This window comes from Mus musculus, chromosome 1 (genome assembly GCF_000001635.26).
Source record: "Mus musculus strain C57BL/6J chromosome 1, GRCm38.p6 C57BL/6J".
Lineage (NCBI taxonomy): Eukaryota > Metazoa > Chordata > Mammalia > Rodentia > Muridae > Mus > Mus musculus.
Genome location: NC_000067.6, coordinates 13,635,310 through 13,658,463, shown reverse-complemented (window position 1 = coordinate 13,658,463; position 23,154 = coordinate 13,635,310). Strand labels below are relative to the sequence as shown.

Here is a 23,154-nt window from a genome sequence, read left to right as displayed (position 1 = left end):
GGTTTTTGGTTTTAAGTTTAAGGTCTGTAATGTATGAAATCCACTGTCTCTCTCTACTTGGTTATCCCACTGTAATGGAAGATGAGCCAAGGTTTATTTTCATATTCCCAGCCCCAAGCCTTGGACAGCAGAAGTGGCATAGTGAATCCTTACTGAATATTTGCTTACATTTTTTTTCTCTTAATTTTTGCTTTTGTTTGCTTCTTGGAGTACTGACAGCTTTAGCTGTCCTTTGTCCTTTGTTCTGGTCAATTTGTAGACATCACAGTTCACTAAAACCCTGGTAGACCTACCCTGACATTAAAATGCCCTTACTCAATAGTCTTTTCCAGGGTATATAACAGTCTTCCTCTGTTCAAGAGCCACTGATGGCTGAAATTCTAACCTTCCCTGTCTAAATGACTTTGAGGACAGATTTTGTGTACTATAGCAGAAGAAAGGGCCGTATAATTTAAGCTATTTTCAGTGTGGATATTACTTTGAGAACTTCGTATTTTGAGTACTGTATTTATAGGATTTGTTCCTCCCTGTCCTTCCTCCAACTTCTCTCCGATTCGTGGACTCTTTTATGTAAGTGTCATGGTTACATATATAATTATATAAACACCACCTGCTGAGTGCTTTCTTTATTGCTCCTATGCATCTGTTTAGGACTGACCACTTACTATGGTGTGTGTGTGGGTGGGGGCTCCCTGGAGGATTCACTGATTCTTCCCAGCACCATTGACTGCCTGTAGCTCTTTCTCTAGGGCTGCAGCCTTGTGAGACTTCTTCCATCCATGTTAGCATGTCAGCTGCTATTGTCATTTTTCAGGTCTTGTTTAGCCAGCGATCATATGGTTGAAATTTCATGAGTGTTGTATGTGGAAAACACTGTCTTGGAGCAGACATCCTGATTCTCTTGCTTTTACAAGTCTCCCCAGCCACCTTCCTCAGTATTCTCCAACCCTACATGTTGGGGTTGTATTGTAGATGCATCAACTAGGGTTGGACACTCTGGTCAACCACCTTTGCCTGCTTTAGAATCTTGACTGTTTCCTCGCTTGTGAGACTTGGGGTGAGATAATTATCTCACTAACATGGTCTTTTATCTATACAATGAATTATATAAGATCTTTTTCATAGGGATATTATGCAGACACAATGAAATCTCAATAAAAGTATTAAAAACAAAATTTAATCCTGAGGAAAGCGCATTACAGTGTTGGTTATAGCTTCTGCTTCCTTGTACTACATTAACACTAGGCTCATAGTGTAAGGTGGTCAACAGTGCCGATGGTTTTGGGTGAGTGACAGCAAAATGGACAAAGGGCAGTTAATAGATATCTGAATATTGATATAATATTTCATTAATATAAAATTCCTATAAAACAATTGATTCTACTAACTCAGTTGAGTATTTCTCTATTCATATAACAGATCATGTGTCTGAATTGTTCCGGGCACTGAGTTCTGCTTAATGAATCACTCCTAGGCCTCTGCAGATCCATCTACAGTGTTCTCTTGAGCTCTTTATGAATACAGCTTGCATTTGCAAAGAGACCTCCTGATGTAGGGCTGCCGTCTATGACTGTAGGTAGTGGAGTGATCCACACACTCAGAGATGACTGAACCTCACAGTAACTGTGCTTGGACATTACACAGCGAATGACCAGAACTAGTTTTCTAATCTAGAGCTGAGGCATTATGCCATGAGGAATGATTTCAGTGCTAGCTAAAGTAGTGCTGTCCCCCATCGTTGGACCTTGTATAAGCCTGAAAGACCTGGGATAAATCACTTAGCCTGTCTCAAGCCATGTTTCTCTACAAAATATTGCAATAAACTCCCTGGAGTTGATATGAAGAGTAAGTTATAATAAATATGAGTTTAGTTCTAAAATGCTGTGTTATATTTTCCTCCTTAATAGTTGTTCAAACTCTTTCTTTTTTTTCCTTCAATTTATAGCCTCTGGTTACTGCTCCATTCTGAGCAGGCTGTGTTTGTGCCAGGCCTTGGAGAAGTCCTGTTAGCCTCTATCCAAGAGTCCTTCCTTTGCTAGAACTGGTTAGGCTACCGAAAACAAACAAACAAAAAACTGCAAAGGCCTGGGAGCCACTTTCTCAACCCCCAAGAGGCTTTTTACTCAGACTTTGATCTGCAAAGAGACAACACAGGCATTCCAAAAGATCTGTGTTCTGTGTCAGCTAAAGTGTAAACCTGTTTATTCGCTCTGTTGGTTTTGTTATAACTTTTGGTCACTATGATATAGTCTGGACTATAACATTTTAAATTCAGTGTCAGATGTTTCAAAGCTGCTTCTTAGGAGGAGGGCAAGGCAGTGGTTTAAATGTGTTGATAAGGGACCATGATACAAGGCATGGAAAGATTCCTTTTAAAGACCTTAAGGCCTTCAGAGACCAAAAGTAGTCCAAGCTAGTTAAAGAGCAGTAAGAATTTGGAATAACATTTTAAAACACACAAACACAGAGACAGCAAAAATAAATAAACAAATAATTAGAATCATGGCCTAGGGGGTGTTTCACGATCTAGTTCTGTGTGTTTTAACTTTAGTGTGACTAAATGTACAGTGGGCCAGGCTTTCCAAATGTAGAAATACATCAATGAACTCCTCTAAGCCAAACAAGCAAGCTTCCTGCCCTCCGGGGCTCATGTTTGTATAGTGCTGAAAGGAAATTGATGTATTCCTGTATGTTGTGTAAATAATGCGGAATGTCAAATTCACAAGGCAAGCTCACCTCTGAACTGCCTGTCGTGTCTCCTGTCTAATGGCATACCCAGTGCTCCACCTAGAAGGCTCCAAGTGATTGACCTTTTCCCTTTCCTGCAGGTCCTATTACTTATGCCTTCTAAAAGTCCTTTAAGCCATTGCAGGCCCTAAGGATTCACTTGGTAGGGCCATACGCTCCCTCCAGCCAGTGTGCCCACTTGCGGAGGAGTTTACAGTATACTTCTGAAGTCTATCCAGCTGTCTCCTCAGTAAAGATTCATCACAATGTCACTCTCCTCCTCCCCAATATATTTAATTGCTTATTACGTTCATGTGTGTAATGGTGTGAGTGTGCACCACCACATGTGTGTGGGGGTCAGAGGATAACGTAAAGGAGTCAGTTTCCCCTTCTACCGTGTGAGTACAAGGATTGGACTCAGGTTCTCAGGCTCAGTTGCAAGTGCTTTTACCAGCTGAAACACTTTGCACACCCAAGATCTTTTTTAATTTTATTTTTAAAATTATACAAATTAAGCTCACACAAATTAGAAAGCACATATTTTGATACACACACACATGAATACACACACATATGTATACACACACACAGCCCTGCTCGCTCAGTCCCTGCTTACTCTCACCCAAAGATTTATTTATTATTATAAATAAGTACACTGTAACTGTCTTCAGACACACCAGAAAAGGGCATCAGATCTCATTACAGGTGGTTGTGAGTAAACATGTGGTTGTGGGATTTGAACTCAGGACCTTCGTAAGAGCAGTCAGTGCTCTTACCCACTGAGCCATCTCACCAGCCCTTATGAAAACTTTCGAAATCCTTTTGGCTTTTAAGATACATATAATATACCGTTGTTCCTAAAACTCACTCAGCTATATAAGAACACATGGAACTTCTTGCTCCCAACTTTCTAACTGTACCAGTACAAGATGTGTTTTTGTATTGGCTATAGATATTAGAGACAAACCCATCGAATGTAATATATCGTCATTCAGTGACTGTACAATTTTTTAGGGTGTGTATGATGTTGTCTATGCTCCTGGGGGCGTGCACATATGTAAGTGTGGCAGCTGTGTTCTTCTGTTGCTCTTTACCTTACTTTTTTAAGGCATGGCCTCTCACAACCTGTAACCTACCTTTTTGGCTCTGCTGCCTAGAGAGGTAGACCCCATCATCCATCTGTCCCCTAGCTGGCCAGTGAGCCCTAGGATCTGAGATCCTCCTATCTGACATCTACGGACTCCCCATCTACTCCTACAGCCACCCCCTACCCTCCTCCCCTTACCCCTATTTCCTCCTTCTAGCAATGGAGTTATAGGCCAAATCACCATATGCCTGCCTTTGTCTTGGGTGCTGGGCATCATGCTTGAAAACCAAGCATGGTACCCTCTGAAGCTCCCACCAGCTCCCCATGTACTCAATTTGAACGTCCTGAGCTAACTTTATGTTGTTTCTTTGTTTTGGTCGCCCACAGCTACCCCTTCCACCCATCATTGGGTAGCAGGCAGAGTTGTTTATATTCCCAAAAGACTGAAAGGCATGACATGTAGGAGGTAATCTAGAGACAGTTATAGATGAATAATGAATGGGTCATGCTAGCTAAGGCTAATCTTCTTCAGCCTAAATAAGTGAGGTACCAAGAGTTAAGAAGTCCGAGGTTGGGTACTGGTGGCGCACGCCTTTAATCCCAGCAATCAGGAGGCTGAGGCAGGTGGATCTCTGAGTTTAAGGTCAGCCTGGTCTACACAGAGAAACCCAGCTTCGAAAAAACAACAAGCAAGCAAACAACAAGCAAACAGTTTGTGAGCTGGCCTTGAGGACAATGGTATCCTCATTCCTTCATTCCAGAAAACATAGAGAAAAGTCAGTCCTTCCGCTGCTGCAGAAAGATGACAAAAGAACACAGTCACAGGCTAGCAATACAAAACTGAAAAATGGCAGCCATAGGTGTGTCTTACAGACTGGCTTGTGTGTTTTTTCCATGCTCCCTACAGTCCTTCCCATCGAAGGGCACAGTGTAATAGTTTACTGTTAGGTCTGCTGCCCAGTACTGCAGTGTCTGCATTGCCTTGGCTCTTACTGCACCGTGGGGTGATTTCTCCCCCATTGGCATCTATCCCTCCTCTGGCCTTCTTGATGATCTCTTCCTCTCCCCACGTAGTTCCTTCCCACTCTGTAGTCACCTGTGGGCATCTGGGTCTGGTGCATTGGTGTGTGAAAGGTGTGCCGTTCCCCCATTAATCTATCTGGCTCACCCCTCATTTTTCTATCGCCCCCTAGATAGTTGCCCATCTACGTTCATGCCCAATTAAATATTTCTTTATTCATTTATATTCTTATTTAAATCTATATTTCCACATCAGAAAATGTGTTTATTGTATGATTTTGATGCCAGAGTGATAGTGGTTTCCTGGAATGAGTTTGGTTCTTCCCTTTCAGTTTGAGAGTCACCGATGTTAACTGTACTTGAAAAGTTTAGTAGAATTCAGCTAGTAAATGTATCCATTGCTAGACTGAAATTTCTTTGTGTAGGAATGTATCTATTTGTTGTAGTTGTAGATTAACCATGGGTGTGTGTGTGTGTGTGTGTGTGTGTCTTAGTCGGGGTTTCTATTCCTGCACAAACATCATGACCAAGAATTAAGTTGGGAAGGAAAGGGTTTATTCAACCTACACTTCCAAATTGCTGTTCATCACCAAAGGATGTCAGGACTGGAACTCAAGCAGGTCAGGATACAGGAGCTGATGCAGAGGCCATGGAGGGATGTTCCTTACTGGCTTGCTTCCCCTGTGTTGCTCAGCTTGCTTTCTTATAGAATCCAAGACTACCAGCCCATGGATGGCACCACCCACAAGAGGTCTCTCCCCCCTACACAGCTGAATCTCATGGAGGCATTTCCTCAACTGAAGCTCCTTTCTCTGTGAGGACTCCAGCCTGTGCCAAGTTGACACAAACCAGCCAGTACAGTGTAGGTTTAGTTTTGGGGGTTTTGGGGGGGAGTTTTTTGTTTGGTTTAGTTTGGTTTGTGTTGTTCTGTCAAGTTTCAAAGTTATTTTTGATGATTCTTTGGGTTTTATTAGATTCTACTTTACTCGTGATGTTCATTATTTTCTGCACTTTCATAATTGAAACTCCTTCCTCCTCTGTTGAGGATTCCCTTTTTGTATTTTCTGCAGAGCTGGCGTGGCAGTCATGAACGTCCTTAGTTTGTGGAGATTGTCCTTGCTTGTCTGGTAAATGGTGGCACCTCTGGAACTTGAACTATGCAATAGTGCCAAATTTTCTGCTTCCCCTTGAAGAGTAATGAAAGATGCTCTTCTTCATCTCAACTTAGGAGGGCAGGAGGCACAGTGACAGTAAAGCCCTTGGAGTGCCTGCTGCGCATGCACAGATCTCCAGTCAGAGTGTCTGCTGCTCACAAGCAGATCTCCAGCCTAACTTCCTCTTGTTGGCAGCCCTAGAGCCAGTGAAGGGGGCTGGGGGGGGGGGGGGAGGTCTTCATTCTCACACTAGAGCCTGTCATTTCCCCTAGAAAGCTAACATTTAATAATTTCTGGACTTCCCTGTTTTCTTACTGTTTATTGTGGCCCTCTTTTGGCTTTCCACAGTTTGCATCTTGCTCTTCAGTCATGGCTTGGTGTTTTCTTTCAGATTTGTGGGGACACAGGAGAGCACCGTTCTTGTCTCTGATTTGCCATCTTTGTAGCTGCTGCTGCTGCTCCTTCTCCTCCTCCTTCTCCCCCCATCCCCTCCTCCTCCTTCCTTCCCCGTCTCCTTTTCCTCCTTCTATTGCTCCCCTCCCTTTCCTTCCCCTAAACCTTTCCACACATCCGTTCTTGCTATCCTTCAAATTCGTGGCCTCTTTTTTCACTAAGTGTTTCAGCATTCATATATGTATGTATACACACCTCGGTATTCCTAAATATAACTGTTCAGTTTGTATATTGTACTTGTATGTTTCTTTTCAGGCTGCTTGGCACTGGACAACCAATTGATGTTTTCTCCCCTCAAGAAGACCACCTCTCTGTTCCCAGCTTTCTTCACTTGCCTGTAGTTGTTTTGCTGGGTTGAAGCCCATGGGCTTTTCTCATCCAGTTTTTTATGGCTGTTGTTCAGCCCGTGCTTGGGTGGTTATGTGGGTGAGACTTTGTGGGGGTGTAGCTTCTGATGTTACTAGGAGATCAATTCTCACAGGAAACTCCCATGTCCTCTGGCTCTTACAGTCTTTCTGCTGTGTCTTCCACAGTGTTCCCTGAGCCTTAAGTTTACGAGTGTTTTGTGGATGTGTTAAATTCTGATCCTTGACTTTATAACCCATCTGGAAGGCAGAGCATATAAGAGCACACACTCTGGCATCAGTGTATCAGAGTAGATGCTGATCCTACCATTAACTGCAGAGTGACCCTAGGCAAGTTATTTAACCTCTGAGCATAAGGACGAAAGGCCCGCCTTGGAGATAGTCTCAAATGGTGCTGTGTTTAACAACGTTAATGCGACTCAGGTGCTTGAGATCTCCCGCCAGCCATAGTTCACATTTACAGTTAACTGTAATTTCTTTCCAAGAACTTCCTTACAGTAAAATAATGCTTTAAACTGGAGTAATATGTTCAAAGACAAAGTTTGCTTTTCCTTTACTTTAATGCAAGTTCTCTTTGTAAGGTGTGCTCACGTGAACTCCAGGTTCTAACTGTGATTGTCTTCCCTGTCGTTTGTAGGAGAATCCTCAGGTGTGCTCACGTGAACTCCAGGTTCTAACTGTGATTGTCTTCCCTGTCGTTTGTAGGAGAATCCTCAGGTGTGCTCACGTGAACTCCAGGTTCTAACTGTGATTGTCTTCCCTGTCGTTTGTAGGAGAATCCTCATTGACACTGGTGAGCCATCAGTTCCAGAATATATCAGCTGTTTAAAGCAAGCCTTGGTTGAGTTTGACACAGCAATCCAGGAAATCCTGGTGACACACTGGCATTCTGATCATTCTGGAGGCATTGTAGACATTTGTAAAAACATCAATAATGGTAAGCAGGAAACCATTTAGCATGCTTGAGAAATCATTTATAATTTAAGCTTTCAACTATATTGATATTTCTTAATTGATACAACATGAATACTGTCAATTTTAGCAGAGGTGACATGGGAAACTTTTCTTTCAAATCCTTTCTTCCTTCTGCCATGATAAAGCTAAGCTTTATGCTCTGTGACCACCACAGCTTCAGCCTTTAACAGCTGTTGAGCATTTCATGTTTGCAAGCACTGTGCCTGGCACTTCCCAAGGGTGCTGGAAGGCTGATACTGTTGGGGTCTCTTCCCAAGCCGATTACCTGAGGCCTTAAGGTAACTTTAAGGCAGCTTGCTAAGACGTATGACAATCCAAGCTATGTCTCAGTATATCGACAGTTTCTCTCCCTGAGACCTACTTAGTACTGACATCTTTCCTATTCTTAATTTAAATCCTTTATTCTGCCATCACAGTTCTAGATTGAGAAAGCCACTGAACAATCATTCCGGCGCCTTCAGTGTGTCAGGTACTGGGTGTGGCACAAAGACAACAGCAGTGAACAAAAGCAGAGGAAGCTCCTAGCCAGGAGCTTCCACACACGAACACCCCTAAAACAAAGCCCCCAGCCTGATGCCACAGGTGGGAAGGGACCCTGCGCTACAGATGGCAGGCAAAGCACAAACACCCTGGAAGAACAGTATAAAATTACCTTTGGGGTTTCCCGAGAGAAAAACAGTTGTAGGTTCTGTACAAAAGAGCAAATATTTGTATAATTACCATTCAGATAATACAAAGAAATTAGAAGAGAAATTTGACACAGCTCTGTATAGCTACTAAAATTTTAGTGCTTTTCTTGAGAAAGCTCTTGCTGTCTGCCGTCCTGGGCCTGACTGAAGCCACACAAGCTGTTTGCAGACTTGGTTTGGCAGGAATCCAGTTCCACGGCGCTCTGCTTCTGCATCGCATCTCCCCTAAGTCCCGGGAGCTGCGCTCTTCTCCTTTGCGTTGCACTATAGCCGTGCTGCTTTGTAGTACTTACTATTTAGTTGCTGCGAGGGCAGCGTGGCTCAAGTAATATTCAGTGCTGGCTACCTGTATTGTTTTAAAGTACATGTATTTTAAAGGTTATACTAAAATATATAATTGCCATTTATACAGTTTCTTTGGCAATACAGAGTAAATTTGAAGCAACTGATAAGAGACTTTTTTCAAAACCAACCAGTTTAGGTCTGGAGATTTTACTCAGTGGTTAAAAGTGTGTCTTATCCTTGCACAGAACAGGAGTTTGGTTTACGGCACCTATGTCAGGCAGTTCATAACCACATGTAACTCTGGTTCCAGGATCAGATGCTGTCTTGGGCATCAGATGCTCCTGTGGGCACCACACACATGTGGCATACATTCACACAGAAACATAGAAGAAAAAACAAAATCTCTAAATTAAAAACAGTCAGGATGAACTACGCCTTTAATCACAGCACTCGGAAGGCAAAGGCAGATGGATCTCAGAGTTCAAGGCCAGCCTGGTCTACAGAGGGAGTTCTAAGACAGTCAGGACTAGCCTGTCTCGGAGGAGGGAAAAGGCCAGGATAAATGTTATTTCTCCCTCTGTTCTCAGTGCCACTGCCCTAGCCTTTATAAAGTCCAGTTGGACGAACTGTTGGCAGTCATCCCTTCCCCCAGCCACCCCTACTCCCACAACATATAGCTGCCATATTGACGACGGTCCTGTTAATACTGTCACCGATTTTGCTAAAAACTGTCTAGAAGTGTAGACACTTCACCCCTTCTTAGAAGTGGGAACAAAACACCCATGGAAGGAGTTACAGAGACACAGTTTGGAGCTGAGACGAAAGGATGGACCATCCAGAGACTGCCCCACCCGGGGGTCCATCCCATAATCAGCTTCCAAACGCAGACAGTATTGCATACGCCAGCAAGATTTTGCTGAAAGGACCCTGATATAACTGTCTCTTGTGAGACTATGCCAGGGCCTAGCAAACACAGAAGTGGATGCTCACAGTCATGTATTGTATGGAACACAGGACCCCCAGTGGAGGAGCTAGAGAAAGTACCCAAGGAGCTGAAGGGGTCTACAACCCTATAGGTGGAACAACAGTATGAACTAACCAGTACCCCCAGAGCTCGTGTCTCTAGCTGCATATGTATCAGAAGATGGCCTAGTCAGCCATCATTGGGAAGAGAGGCCCATTGGTCTTGCAAACTTTATATGCCCCAGTATAGGGGAACACCAGCGCCAAGAAGTGGGAGTTGTGGGTAGGGGAGCAGGGGTGGGGAGGGTATAGGGGACTTTCGGGATAGCATTTAAAATGTAAATGAAGTAAATACCTAATAAAAAATTGGAAAAAAAAATGTCTAGAGGCCACAGTGGCCAAGTTTAACACCCACTCCCCTGTCAGCCAAGTCATCTTACCTATCCAAGTGTCTCTTCCCAGACAGACAGCATTTTCATTAGGCAAGATGTTGCCTTATCACAGCCACAGCGTACACGCGCTCACTCCCAGGCCTCTCCTAATGTAATGCTGCTCTGCTCCCTGCCAGCCCTCACCGTACCTACCCACTGCTCATCCCGTCAGCCAGCCAGTCACGTCTCAGCTTCTGCCCCACACCCAGTCCTCTCATCCCAGCTGAGCTGTCTCTTCAGCTCCAGGAATAGCCCCTGGAGTGAAAGTTTCACTTCCCCAGCTATGTCTGACTTCTGCTTTTATCCACAGTAGCTACTGTCCTGGTTAAACGACTGACACTGCTAAGTGGTAAAGCATTGGGTTTCTCTGTCAGTGAGGAGTCAGGCTTAAGTATGTCAGCTGTCAGGGTTAGAGTCTCTGGGAGTCCTTTGAGCACTACCAGCCAGGTGGACTTAGTTTTAACTGCTGCCGTGACTCGTTCACTGCTAAGCAGGCACCTAGAGAAAGGTGCTCAGCGCTCCATCACACTGTCTCCCGTCACCTCCCAGGGTACACAGAATAGAAATGACTAAAAATTCACAGCAGCTTTTATGTGACCTAAAGGGGCATGGAGAAGACAACACTCTGGGAACATGTGAACTAGTTCCATTGCAGAGGTACAGTGCTTTAATTCTGTTGTCCTGTCATCTGGATGCTAGGGTTTTATGCAGCCATTGGGGGTGTCACCTGTGTGAGGGCTGGTCTCTTAAACAGATAAACCATTCAGAGTATGACTTAATATATTTACATGTTTTATGACTAGACACCACCTACTGCATTAAAAAACTTCGACGGAATCCCCAGAGAGAAGAAATTATAGGAAATGGAGAACAGCAATTTATTTATATAGAAAACGGAGACGTGGTTAAGACCGAGGGAGCCACTCTCAGGTAACTAAACAGCCCTAACTTACAGCCTGTGTTATAAAGAAGGATGAAGACAGGTCGGTATGTTTGCCTGCACGTGTGAAGAGTCATGAATACAGAAGAAATCTGACACATTTAATGCTCTCAGGAAAGAGAACGAAAGGGCTTGTGCGCAAACCAGGAAACAAATACCCTTCACTCCTTCTGCTCTCTCTTTAATTGTTCTTGGTGGTGTTTAAATTCATACCACTATTGAGAAATACAGACTTGAGAAGGCTGGGTACAGGTGTGATTGCTCATAGACATGGGAGGCTGAGTCAGGCGTGTGCCATGAGTTCAAGGTCAGTCTCTACTACCTATGAAGTTCCAGGTTGGCTTGGTCGCAGCAGAAGATCCTGTCTCAAAAAAGCAAGTTATTTTAAAACTTAACGTTACTCCTTGGGTGAATCAAGGAACTAACTACCTGAACCTCAATGTAGGGCCTTTCCCAGTGTTCTCACTTCAGAAAAAAAAAAATACGTAAATACTCTAGGGGTCGACCTGTTTCAGAGAGAAAGTCTTTCCTGCTCTGATTTTTTGAGAGCGTCCCCAGTCTCCTAGTCCGGTCTTGCCTTCAATCTCAGAGCGCACACTGTGCTCTGAAGTGGGATGTTATTCAGAATTACTTTTCAACTTTAACTGCTTTTCACCTTTACCATTTCCCTGATCTCTCATTAAACTTGGGTAGACTTTGCCCCAAAAGTATTTGTCAAGGGCAGCAAGATGCTCATTGGGTAAAGTGTTTGCTAAGCTTGATGACATGGCATTCAATCACGCTGGCTACGTAATAGGAGGAGGAGCCAACTCCCAGAAGATGTCCTCCCACCTCCACAGACACCATGCTCCCACCCAGCACCCACATATAAATAAACATGTAGTTATGAACAATTAAAATGAAGCACTTGCTGGAGCTGTTCCTTTCCCTGTCTCCTGCTGTTACATCCTCGCTAACAGGCAGTCTCCAGCCTTTCCCCTTTCTAGTCTCCCTCTATCCCTGTCACTAGAACCTGTGATGATTCCCACTAGCCACAAGATGTTTAGTTCCATGGTCTAGCCCAAAACATCGTTTCTGGTCTTAACTCCATCTACCCCTCTCACAGACCCGAAGAAGTGTATGTAAATTCCTGTGGCATGTTCTGACTTTCCTTTGTTTATATCTTCCCTTTCCACAGGCTTTTCTCCCTGGTAAACTACTGTTTTCCCAGTTCACCAGTTACTTTGAATACCCTTTCTGAGCAGAATTCCTCCTTTCTCCAGCTCTCTTACCATTCTTGCTGTTTCATTAAAGCACTTTGTGTCTGTGAGTAGGTATCTTCTCATCTCTCACAAGTCACAGTAGTAGTTAATGCCAGTTGTCACAGCTAGATAGCTTAGAAATGCAGTGGTTCAGTTGGGCGTGGTGGAACACGCCTTTAATCCCAGCACTCGGGAGGCAGAGGCAGGTGAATTTCTGAGTTCAAGGCCAGCCTGGTCTACAAAGTGAGTTCCAGGACAGCCAGGGCTATACAGAGAAACCCTGTCTTGAAAAAAAAAAAAAAAAAAGAAAGAGAGAGAGAGAGGGGAAGGGAGGAAGAAGGGAGGGAGGGAGGGAAGGAAGGAAGGAAGGAAAGAAGGAAGGAAGGAAAGAAGGAAAGAAATACAATGGTTCAAATATCAAAAACATTTCTCAGGCATAGTAGGTCAAAAAAACAAAACTGTCCTGATTTGTGAGTGTCCTTCAGGTGCTCAACAGGAGTGGGTTGTTGGTTACTTTGATCTTGTGATTCTACACTCCTCTGCTCTTGGTTTCCAAGGTCCACACACGTACAGCACGTAGAAAAGAACAAGGAGAAAGTTTTCTGTAGGAGGTTTCATGGGCCAAGCTTTCTGTTACGTTAGCTATACAGTCAGTCATGTTTCATACCTGACTGTAGAGATTCAGGGATGTGTAGTTTAATTTCATGCCCAAGAGAAAGAAGAAAGAAATAGGATTGATAATTAGCTAGTCATCTTCTTACACAGGTGTGGTGGTTTGAATATCCTTGGCCCATGGGAAGTGGCACAAATTAGGAAGTGTGGCCTTTCTGGAGTGGGTGTGGCCTTGTTAGAGGAAGTGTATCACTATGGAGGCAGGGCTTTGAGGTCTCATATATATGCTCAAGAGTGACCGGTGTGACTGTGTCCTCTTGGCTGCCTTTGGATGAAGATATAGAAGCCTCCGCTCCTCCGGCACCATATCTGCATACATTCTGCCATGCTTCCCACCATGATAATAATAGATTAAACCTATGAAGCTTTAAGCCAGCCCCAATTAAATGTTTGCCTTTATAAGAGTTGTCTTGGCCATGGTGTCTCTTCACAGCAATAAAACCCAAACTAAGAGAACAGGCATATTCCAAATTCACCTTTGTATCCTCATGAGGTTCCTAGCACATGGAAGGCACTGAGCATCCTACAAGTAGTGTCTTTAAATAGGTAAGTGGCACACTGTTGAATGTGAAAGGAAAATGAAACGAGTGTCCACTGCACTCTTCTAAACTTGTGTCTTTGTGCCAAGGTGCCAGTGGGTTTTAAAGCTCACTGCTATAATTTATATACCAGCTAGCTTGGGGTAGGTTTCTTAAAAATAACAAATATGCACACACACAGGGAGTGGACTCAGCGGCATGGTATTTGCTGATCGTCTAAGATGCCTCTGGTTTTAATTCCTGGTGCTAAAGGAAAAACAAAAACAATAGCAACAAAATACATAACAGATAGGTAGGTAATTGAGTGAATTTTCTCATAATAGTAAAGGGAAATAAATATTGTCTTTTTCTCTTGCTGTGACAAACAGTATGACCAAGGCAAGTTGTAGAAGAAAACATGTAATTCAGCTTATGTTTTCAGGGGGTTAGAGTCCATGATGGCAGAGCAAAGGCATAGAGGCCGGGACAACAGAGAGCCTACATCCTGGTCTGCAAACAGAAAGCAGAAATGGCTCAGCCAGTATGTCTCCTTAGCTGAGTCTTGTTTTTGTTTTTGGAGGCAGAGTTTCTCAGTGTAGCCATGGCTGTCATGGAGCTCACTCTATAGACCAGGCTGGCCTCTAACTCCCTCTAACTCCCTCTGCCTGTGCCTCCCACATGCTGGGATTAAAGGTGTGAACTACCATGCCCAGCTTTTTAAAAGCCTTTATAGTTTCAATATTTAATGTTAGTGCTTTGGTTATTTTTTATTTTTTGACAAAGGGGAAATTCCAGCTTACTTCATTTTCTTAAATATTGTTATTTAAAAGTGAATCTGTCAAATGTCCTACAAATTCTAGAGAGATAAGTTTGTTGGTTTTGTCCACAGCTTCAATATGTTTCTGCATTTTTACAGTACTGAAACACAGTTGGACTATTCTATATTTTATTGGTTCAATGTGTTTCTTATTCTGTTTGCTAATCTATCTGTTACTGCTTTCTAATAGAACTAGTGAGTTGGGTAATATACTAGTCAAGATTCTCCAAAGACAAAATAAAAATTTGTTAGAATACAATTTATTTAAAAGTCAACAGTGGAGAGGGAAGCCCCAAGTGAGAGTAACAGAAGCAAGGTTGACTGTGATCAGGGAAGAGCCAGTCTAGACAGGAGAGAGCTTGTTAGAAGGTAGGCCACCAGAAGGCCCTCCTGGAAAAAGAAATTGAGGAAATTCCTGATGCTTTAAGAAAGGGAGAGGAGCCAGGGGGTGGTGAGGCATGCTTTTAATCCTTGAACTGGGGTGGGGGAGGGGGGTTGAAGGGAGTGCACATTTGGATCTTTGAGTTTGAGGCCAGCCTGGTCTACAGAGTAAGTTCCAGGACAGCCAGGGCTACACAGAGAAACCTTGTCTTGAAAAAAAAAAATAATAAAGACGGGGTGGGGAATAGAAGCAGAAGAGGGAGGGAGAGAGGGGCTATTTTTTCAGTGGTTAAATCATTACAAGAATAGGCACTGAGTATAACTGAGCCAGCTGATAAACTATGCTGACTTGCCCTTCTCTTCTTCTGCACTTACCCATGGTCCCTCTTGAGTAGTTTTCTGTGTACTTTCCAGTAATTCAACTCTGGTTACACCGGTCTTCCAGGGTGTATAATGAGTCAGGGATTCCCTCAGTCATAGCTTCCAGACGAGCCCTCCCTCTGAGCCTCCTGACTTCTGGTATGCTTCATGTCATCTGGACAGCTTTCCTGCAGGCCTCCTGCGAGGTCACTGCAGACTTCCGGCCCACTAGAAACAGTGTTGGATCTTCAATTTCCTGGGACCCCCGACTTTACTGTACCCCTTCCTTTAGAAAACTCATGCTCAATGACTTCTAAAAATGAGTGAATTGTTGATCCCTTCCATATCTAAGCATGGCTTTGAAAGTGCAGCTCTAGGCTGGGATGCCAGTGGTGTGGCTGGTATGCATAAGGCCTTGGGAAATTAAAACCTAATTAGGCTTAAGGAATGCTAGATGAGTCCCACATTATAGGTAGAAGTATGAAGTTTTGCTGTGTTGCTCAGCAAGATGGATACAGGCAGTAATGTACTGTGTGTTTGAAAGGATTTTAAACGCTTTTACCATAAATGATCATGTTGATGGAATTAGATGTTTAATCTTTTTTTTTTTTTCTTTCGGTTTTTTTTTTTTTTTTTTTTTTTTTTTTTTTTTTTTGAGACAGGGTTTCTCTGTATAGCCCTGGCTGTCCTGGAACTCACTTTGTAGACCAGGCTGGCCTTGAACTCAGAAATCCGCCTGCCTCTGCCTCCCAAGTGCTGGGATTAAAGGCGTGCACCACCACCTCCCGGCTAGATGTTTAATCTTAACTGTTATACATATACTTGATAAATACAAGCCTTTCTGAATCCTGAACTTTCGTGTTACCTCGTCTTTTCTGTGCTGGGGTATAGGGGTTGGGAGATTTCCTTTTTATCCATCTTTTCCTAAAATTTCAGTTATGCTTAATGAGTTTGTAGTTCTATGTCCTGATAAAGAGAAAACCACGCATGACCTTTGTTAATGTGGACAAATGTTAATTGAAGGAAGCCATGAAAATAGAAGCAGGGACCATTCCTGTTGGGGTCTCACTATGGAATAGAGGGATTGGGCTTCACCACAGCTTAGTAAGGCTGAGTGGGGCATGACCTAAGGATCGGCACATGGGAGGTAACTAAGAAGAAACCAGGCATAAGGAGATTTCCAACTAACCCAGCTTGACAGGATTATTGCTAATGGCAATGATGAGATACAAGGGGTCCACCATCAACAGCAAAGCATTTCTTCTCACCTGTCTTGTTCACATTAGCTTCCACCAGGACTCAGGAAAACTCAGAGTCAGGCCAAGTCAGCATAGCAGAGAGGTGTCCTCCTCCATCTTCTTAAGGTCCCTGGCTAGGTTGGAAAATAGAATTGACAAAGACAGAATTAATGTTTTTATGAGGCAGTGGAGGCTTCTGAAATAAAGATCCAGCCTACTGAGAAACTACCTGTTTTCATGCTGTTTGGTGGAGTCGTCGTGGGGAAGTGTAACTGGAGAGAAGACGTGAGCTAGGGCGTCCGCCTAGGGAGTTCTGCTCAGCGTCTGTTCAGACTTTCCATCAGAAGTGAGGCTACCTTTACCTGAGTATAAAGCTGGTGTCCTCAGGAAAGGCAGAGCATTCCTAGGTTTGGAAACGAGTTAAGGGGAGAAGGCATGGGGGTGGGGGGTCAGAGAAAGCTCCCTGCTTCTTCTCTTCTCCCTCATGCCCTCTGCTTTACCTACTCAGGATGCTGGAGGTAGCTCAGTGATGAGAGCACCCGCTGCTCTTGCAGCAGACCCCGGTTAGGTTCCCAGCACCCACAAAATAGCTCACCCACCTGCACATCAAGTTCTAGGGGATCCTACTCTTTGTTTTGAATGCTGTAGGCACTAGTACAATTTCTAAAAGAAAAAGAATTCATGGGACCCTGACCAAGGTTTTCACCATAGGATCCTGGTCAACCCCAAATAGGACATTTTAGTCTGGAAATAGGGCTTTACATTCTAAAACTTGTCTTGAGGCTGCGTGTAATCGCATTCTCTCCCTGTTCCACGGTTGGTTGATTTGCTCACACTCTGTTGTTTGCTCAGACGCCGTGCTCATCGCTCAGGTCCACCTCCCAGTTACCATCTGTGGTTCTCGTGACTACACCTGGGCCGTGTGCAGACTCTGTGTCCGCACACTCGTCCCAGCGTTCCTCCTACACCAGCCTAGTTTGGGAGTTTGGTTGACATTTCTCTTTTTTCTTGCTGACGGTTTTATGATCAGTGAGGTTTGTTTTACGTATTTATGGTTTGTTGCTTCTAGATTTCTTTGCTTTTTCTTATCCACCATCTGCAATGTGAGAGATGTTTCTTTTAATTATCTTAATTACCCTCTCATGTTTCCTGATTTTCTTCTGATGAAAGCTGTAGAGCTATTTGTGAGTCCTGAGAACTGACTGGGAGGACAGAGTTGTTGGCACGAGCCTCATGGTATCATAATCAAGGTGAACTTTACTGGGGACCCATTTTTGACAACTTAGGCTTTTGCTAAGGTTATTTTCTAAGTCATTTTACTAAATACCTTAGAAAAGACTTTTTTTGACATCTTGGTAAGGGTAAAGACCTCAATAACAATACATGAAAAATGACGTCCAAATGGCATTGGCCTGTGTTAGGAATCTCCATTTCTCGGTGTGTTATCTCTGCTCCACCTGAGCCTGTTCCATCAGCAGGCTTAAGGTACTTGTCACACAGCTCAAAGAAGAATACAACTTGTGTATGTGGCAGGTTTCAATTCTGCTTGGGGTTTGTTTGTTTGTCTGTTTGGGATTTGGGGTGTGGAGGATTGAATCCAGGACCGCACGTGTTCAGGTGTTCTGCCTCTGAGCTCCAGCCACGGCCTGAATATTTGTTAAGCACATTTCCAATATTTTTTTAACCACCTTTCCCCTAATGTCCCCTCATCTTCCAGGTTCCTGATACCCCAAATGCTCAGCTTTCAGGGGCCTCTGCTAGGTGATCCCCAGCTTTCTCTGCCCGCTTAGCCCTCAGCTTTCTGGTGACTGCTAATACTGTCAACTGCTCTCATTCAGCTGTGCTCGTCCTGCCCATTCCTTTCATCCCTGTTGGGATTACATCTTTACCAAAAAAAAAAAAAAAACCCAAAGCAAAACAAACACCTTTTCTGGGGGTTTTAGAAGGAAAACATATGTAGATATGCACTCTACTGTCTCTAATCAAGAACCCATATTGAGTCCCTAAGTATTAAATATAAATATGCAGTTATATTTGCCCTATTCCCCTAAATAGGTCATTATTGAGAGTTTTATTTAAAATATTTCAAGAATATACAAATCAGTCTATGTAAATCAGACAGAGAAAGGTAATTAAGTTAGTCTCTTATAAATAAAATTAAGTTTGAGAAGTATTAGTCAGAATTTACTGATGTCTTCTGTGATTCACTCATGGACAGTGGGAAGGTTAGTAGAACCCACCCTGGAGCCGTGTCAGGCTTAGGTGTGCATTACCCACAAGCAGCTGGGTCAGCGCCAAGACAAGGAAAGCTGGGTTGTAAAACCAGATGTCACTAAGAGCTGCGAACTGCAAGCAGACAGTGGAGAATAACAAGGGCCCTGCTCATCAGGAGCCTGAATAGTAAACAGGAAAACAGGGTGCAAGCTGTAAAGTACAAGTGTGACTCACCGTGCACTACGTGGAGAGCAAGTGTGACTCATGGTGCACCACATAGAGAGCAAGTGTGTCTCCCAGTGCACCAGGAAAACAAGAGGAGTGCACCAGCTGAGACATGAAGAGGTGCTTTGCAGAACAAACTAGACTTAGCTCTTCATTTACTATTGGTATAGCTATAAAACTTAATGTGAATATAAATAAAAAGCTCTTAAAGACATATTTCTTGTTACGTAAAGGTACCATAATCTGTTCATAAGTTTAAGGGCTTTTTGATAGCAAGTATTAGTCATAGGCCATCCTGGGTTTCATCATGACATTTACACCGTCTTACATCCTCTATCCTTCCTTTACTGTCCCACTCTGCTGCTCCTTTCCTTCTGCCAGCTAGTCCCCTCCTTCCACATCCTTTCTCCCCATCCCAGCCGCCCCTCCGTCGGGGTGTGTGGGTGTGCGGGCGGGCAGGCAGGTGTTTAGGATTGTTTACAGGAGCATGGGTGGTGGAGTTAGAGTTTGGGCAACTAAATTAGTGGCTGCACTACCAAAGAATAGCATAAATCAAGTTCTTAATGTCCATAATTAGTCTTGGTTAAGGTTTTTATTTGATTCTAAAGGCTTGTTTGTCTTTGCTTCTGAGGCACATAGTTTTAAATATTTATATGGCTTACAAATACTCTTGACATTAATTGGCTCCTTAGTTGATGCTTTTTCATCTGTTTGAGTGTTTTACCTTTACTTTCATGTATGTATGTACTCTTATTTCTCTAAAATTTTTATATAAATACTATTAGAGTAAAATTTTATTTTCGGAACATGTAGCACTGTCCCAGCTATTATGTAGAGAGCTTCGGGATTTACCTATAGAAATTTAATAATGTAGAGAAATGCAATGAAGTAAATGAAAACTTTAAAACACACAGTTTTGTTTTTTAATTGTTACCATACAAAATTGAAAAGTTATGTTCTTATCTAAAAGTACTGTTTCTGAGTAATCTTGATTTTCATCTTTTTTATCCTTTCATGTTTTTCAAATTTGTTGTAATCATCTTACTTATGAAATAAGAAGAAAATATGTTATTGAATGTGTACTTTTGGATAAGAAACATGATCTAAGAATAGGAGATATTTGTGTGGGGTCAGATTTTTACAAGCAACCCCTGGGAAAAAATGAAATCCCCTCCTTGACAGCATGTGTTGCCGTCTTGTCTACAGGTGACAGAATTGGTCACTTCTCAACATTTTGCGCAAGCGTAAGAATTCATGCTTGTTGATTTGTTGTTCTTCCTAACCTGTGTTCTTACCTAGAGTTTTGTACACTCCTGGCCACACTGATGATCACATGGCTTTACTCCTGGAGGAGGAGAATGCCATCTTTTCTGGGGACTGCATCCTAGGAGAAGGGACGACAATATTTGAAGACCTCTATGATTATATGAACTCCCTAAACAACTTACTAAAAATCAAAGCTAACATTATATATCCAGGTGAGTGATGTCTTTTGATCTAGAAAACCATTCTTTTACCATGCTAAGGAATGTCCATTTGGCTTACCTCTAAGCTGAGAGAGAGAGAGACAGACAGACAGACAGACAGACAGACAGACAGAGAGAGAGAACGTGGAGGTTTGTATTAGCCTATACTAACTGTTTAAATAATAGGTTTTGTGATGGCATCTTCATGCATGTATTATATAGCAGACTTTAGCGGACAGCATTACTCTCTTCTATACCCCTCTCTGCAACTTTAATTTACTTGAAGATTTTATGTTTTAATAATATGTGTTGGTGCACGCCTTTAATCCCAGCACTTGGGAGGCAGAGACCGGCGGATTTCTGAGTTCAAGGCCAGCCTGGTCTACAGAGTGAGTTCCAGGACAGCCAGGGCTACAGAGAAACTCTGTCTTGAAAAACAAAAAAAAAACAAAAAAGAAAAGAATATGTGTTTTGGGTGTGCATATTAGTGCAGTGCCCATGGAAGTCGGAAGAGGGTGTCAGATGCCCTGGAGCTGGAACTGCAGGCAGGGTGCAGGAAATAGAACCCAAGTCTTCTATAATGGTAGTATGTGTATGTTCTTAACTTGTAAAGAATCTCTCCAGCTCCTCATTGCTCTTTTTTTTAAAATCTAGATTCTGCATATGAGTGAAACATGATGGTTAACTTTCAGAGATTGACATAATGCAATCCACCCATTTCCCAGCAGATAATATGATTTCATTCTTTATAGTATAGTAATATTCTACTGTATATCAATACTTCTTTCATCCACTGACAAGCACCTATGCTGATTCCAGAACTTGCTATTGCAATTAGTGCCAAGATAACATGGACATTTAGATATTTCTCTTGGCATGAAACTGTTGGTTTTGTTGGGTATATATATATACCCAACAGTGGTACAACTACATCATGTGATAGTACTATTTGCAAGTAAATAGTTGCAAATATTTACTTTTTTGGTTGGTTGGTTATATTGGGTTGGTTGGCTGGTTTGAGTTCAGTTGGGTTGGTTTTTTGGGTTGGTTGGTTTTGTTTTTTATAGTATTGAGGATGGAACCCAGGGACTTGCACATGATAAGCAAGCACACTGCCTCCAAGCACTACCCCAGCTCCATTTTTCATTTCACGGGACCATCTTATTTCTGTATTTACCACACCAATTTACAGTTTCATTAGCAGCATTTAAAGGTTCTTTTTCCTTATACCCTAACTAACATTTCTTGTTTTCTGAAGATAGCTCTTCTGACTGGAATGAAGTAAAGTCTCAGTATAGTCTGGATTTTCATTTCTCTGGTGGCTGATGATATTACATATTCTTTTCAAGTATTAGCTACTTGTACCTCTTTTGAAAATTGCTCCTTTAAAGCAATTTTGGGTATGATGATGCATGCTGCAACCCTAGTACTTAAGGCAGGAAGATACACGATAAATTACTATAAATTCAAGGCTAGCTTCAGTAACCCAGAAGATACTAAGCCGGGCAGGACAATGTGATAAGATCCTGTCTATTCATTTTCCCACTTACTGACTGCATTATTTGTTCTTTTGGTGTTTTGTTATTGTGGGTGCGTGCGTGTACATATGAGAGAGAAAGATTGAGAAACTGACCAACCCGTGCTGGATCAGTGGCTGGCCGAGTTCCTCTCTGTCTGTAGGCTTTCTTCACACTGCCAAGTGTTTCCTTCTTGGCATAGAGTTTATTTTGGAGACAGGATTTCTCTCTGTAGCTCTAGCTGTCCTGGAATTCACTCTGTAGACCAGGCTGGCCTCAAACTCAGAGATCCACCTGCCTCTGCCTCCCAAGTGCTGGGATTAAAGGTGTGCGCCACCACTGCCCAGCTGGCACAGAGGGCTTTAATCGCACCTCTTCATTAGTTCTTGCCCATTTCCTTGAGCTGTAGAGTCCTTCTCAGAAGTCCTTGCATGTTTTCCTTTTAGACTATTTACCCCACATTTAGCTCGAGTGGTTCCAGAGATCCATGTCGCACAACAAGATTCTTGACCCGTTTGGGGTGTTATGGTTTGTGTTTTTGCCTTTTTGTTTTGTTTTTTTGGTACAAAGTGAAAGACCACTTTTGTTTTATTCTTCAGCATGTGTGTATCCAGGTTCCCTCACTGTTTACTGAGCAACTGTCTTTCCAACATTCTGTTGGCTCAGTAGCATAGCTATGGGATTTACTTTGGGGTCCTTCATCAGGCTGGGTATCAAGTTTTGTGCTAGAACCAAACTGTTTTGGCTGCAGTAGCTCTGTAGTATGGTTTGAAATCATATACTATGATACTATCCAGCCCTGCTCAAGTGCTTTGGTTATTGGGGTCTTTTGTTAATAAACTTGATAACTGCTCTTTCTGGTTAGATAAAGGATGTTGCCAGAATTTTAATAGGGATTTGCACTGAATCTGTTTACCATTTTGGGTAATATGGCTGTCTTCGCAATATCACCTCTGCCAGTTCATAAACACAGACTCATGTCTTCTTCCATTTATTTCTACAGTGCTTTATAGTTTTTATTATAGAGGTCTTTCATATCTTTCATTAGGTTTATTCCTAAGGTTTGGTGTGGTTTTGTTGGCTTTGTTGTTGCTGTTGCTGCTGCTGCTGCTGCTGCTGCTGCTGCTGCTGCTGCTGTTGATCAAGAGCAGGGAAGAGGTTACCTTGAGTGAGATTATTTTCCTCTTGTTTATCTGACCGGGCTTTCTCCTTTAGGTCTTAGCATTGGATTATGTTGTCTTCAAGGAAGGGTAAGCCGAGTCCTTCTTTACATTTGCATCTCCTTTCATATACTTATTTGTTGCACGGAGACCACAGTACCTCACAGAAACAACAACAGATAAAGATTTATTTTGACTCAGAGCCCTAGAGGGTTTTAGGCCATCATGGCAGGGAAGACCTAGTGGTCCAGCTCCG

General features: G+C 42.8%; 1 protein-coding gene across 2 annotated transcripts in view; it reads left to right on the top strand.

The window, feature by feature from the left end:
- Lactb2 (lactamase, beta 2) overlaps window positions 1-23,154 on the top strand; it is a 34,691-nt gene that overhangs the window by 2,120 nt on the left and 9,417 nt on the right. For both annotated transcript variants that reach the window (XM_006495490.4, NM_145381.2), the window contains exons 2-4: window positions 7,580-7,743; window positions 10,953-11,079; window positions 20,055-20,233. In XM_006495490.4, the coding sequence (XP_006495553.1) occupies window positions 7,580-7,743; window positions 10,953-11,079; window positions 20,055-20,233 (470 nt within the window). The remainder of the gene's footprint in view (window positions 1-7,579; window positions 7,744-10,952; window positions 11,080-20,054; window positions 20,234-23,154) is intronic.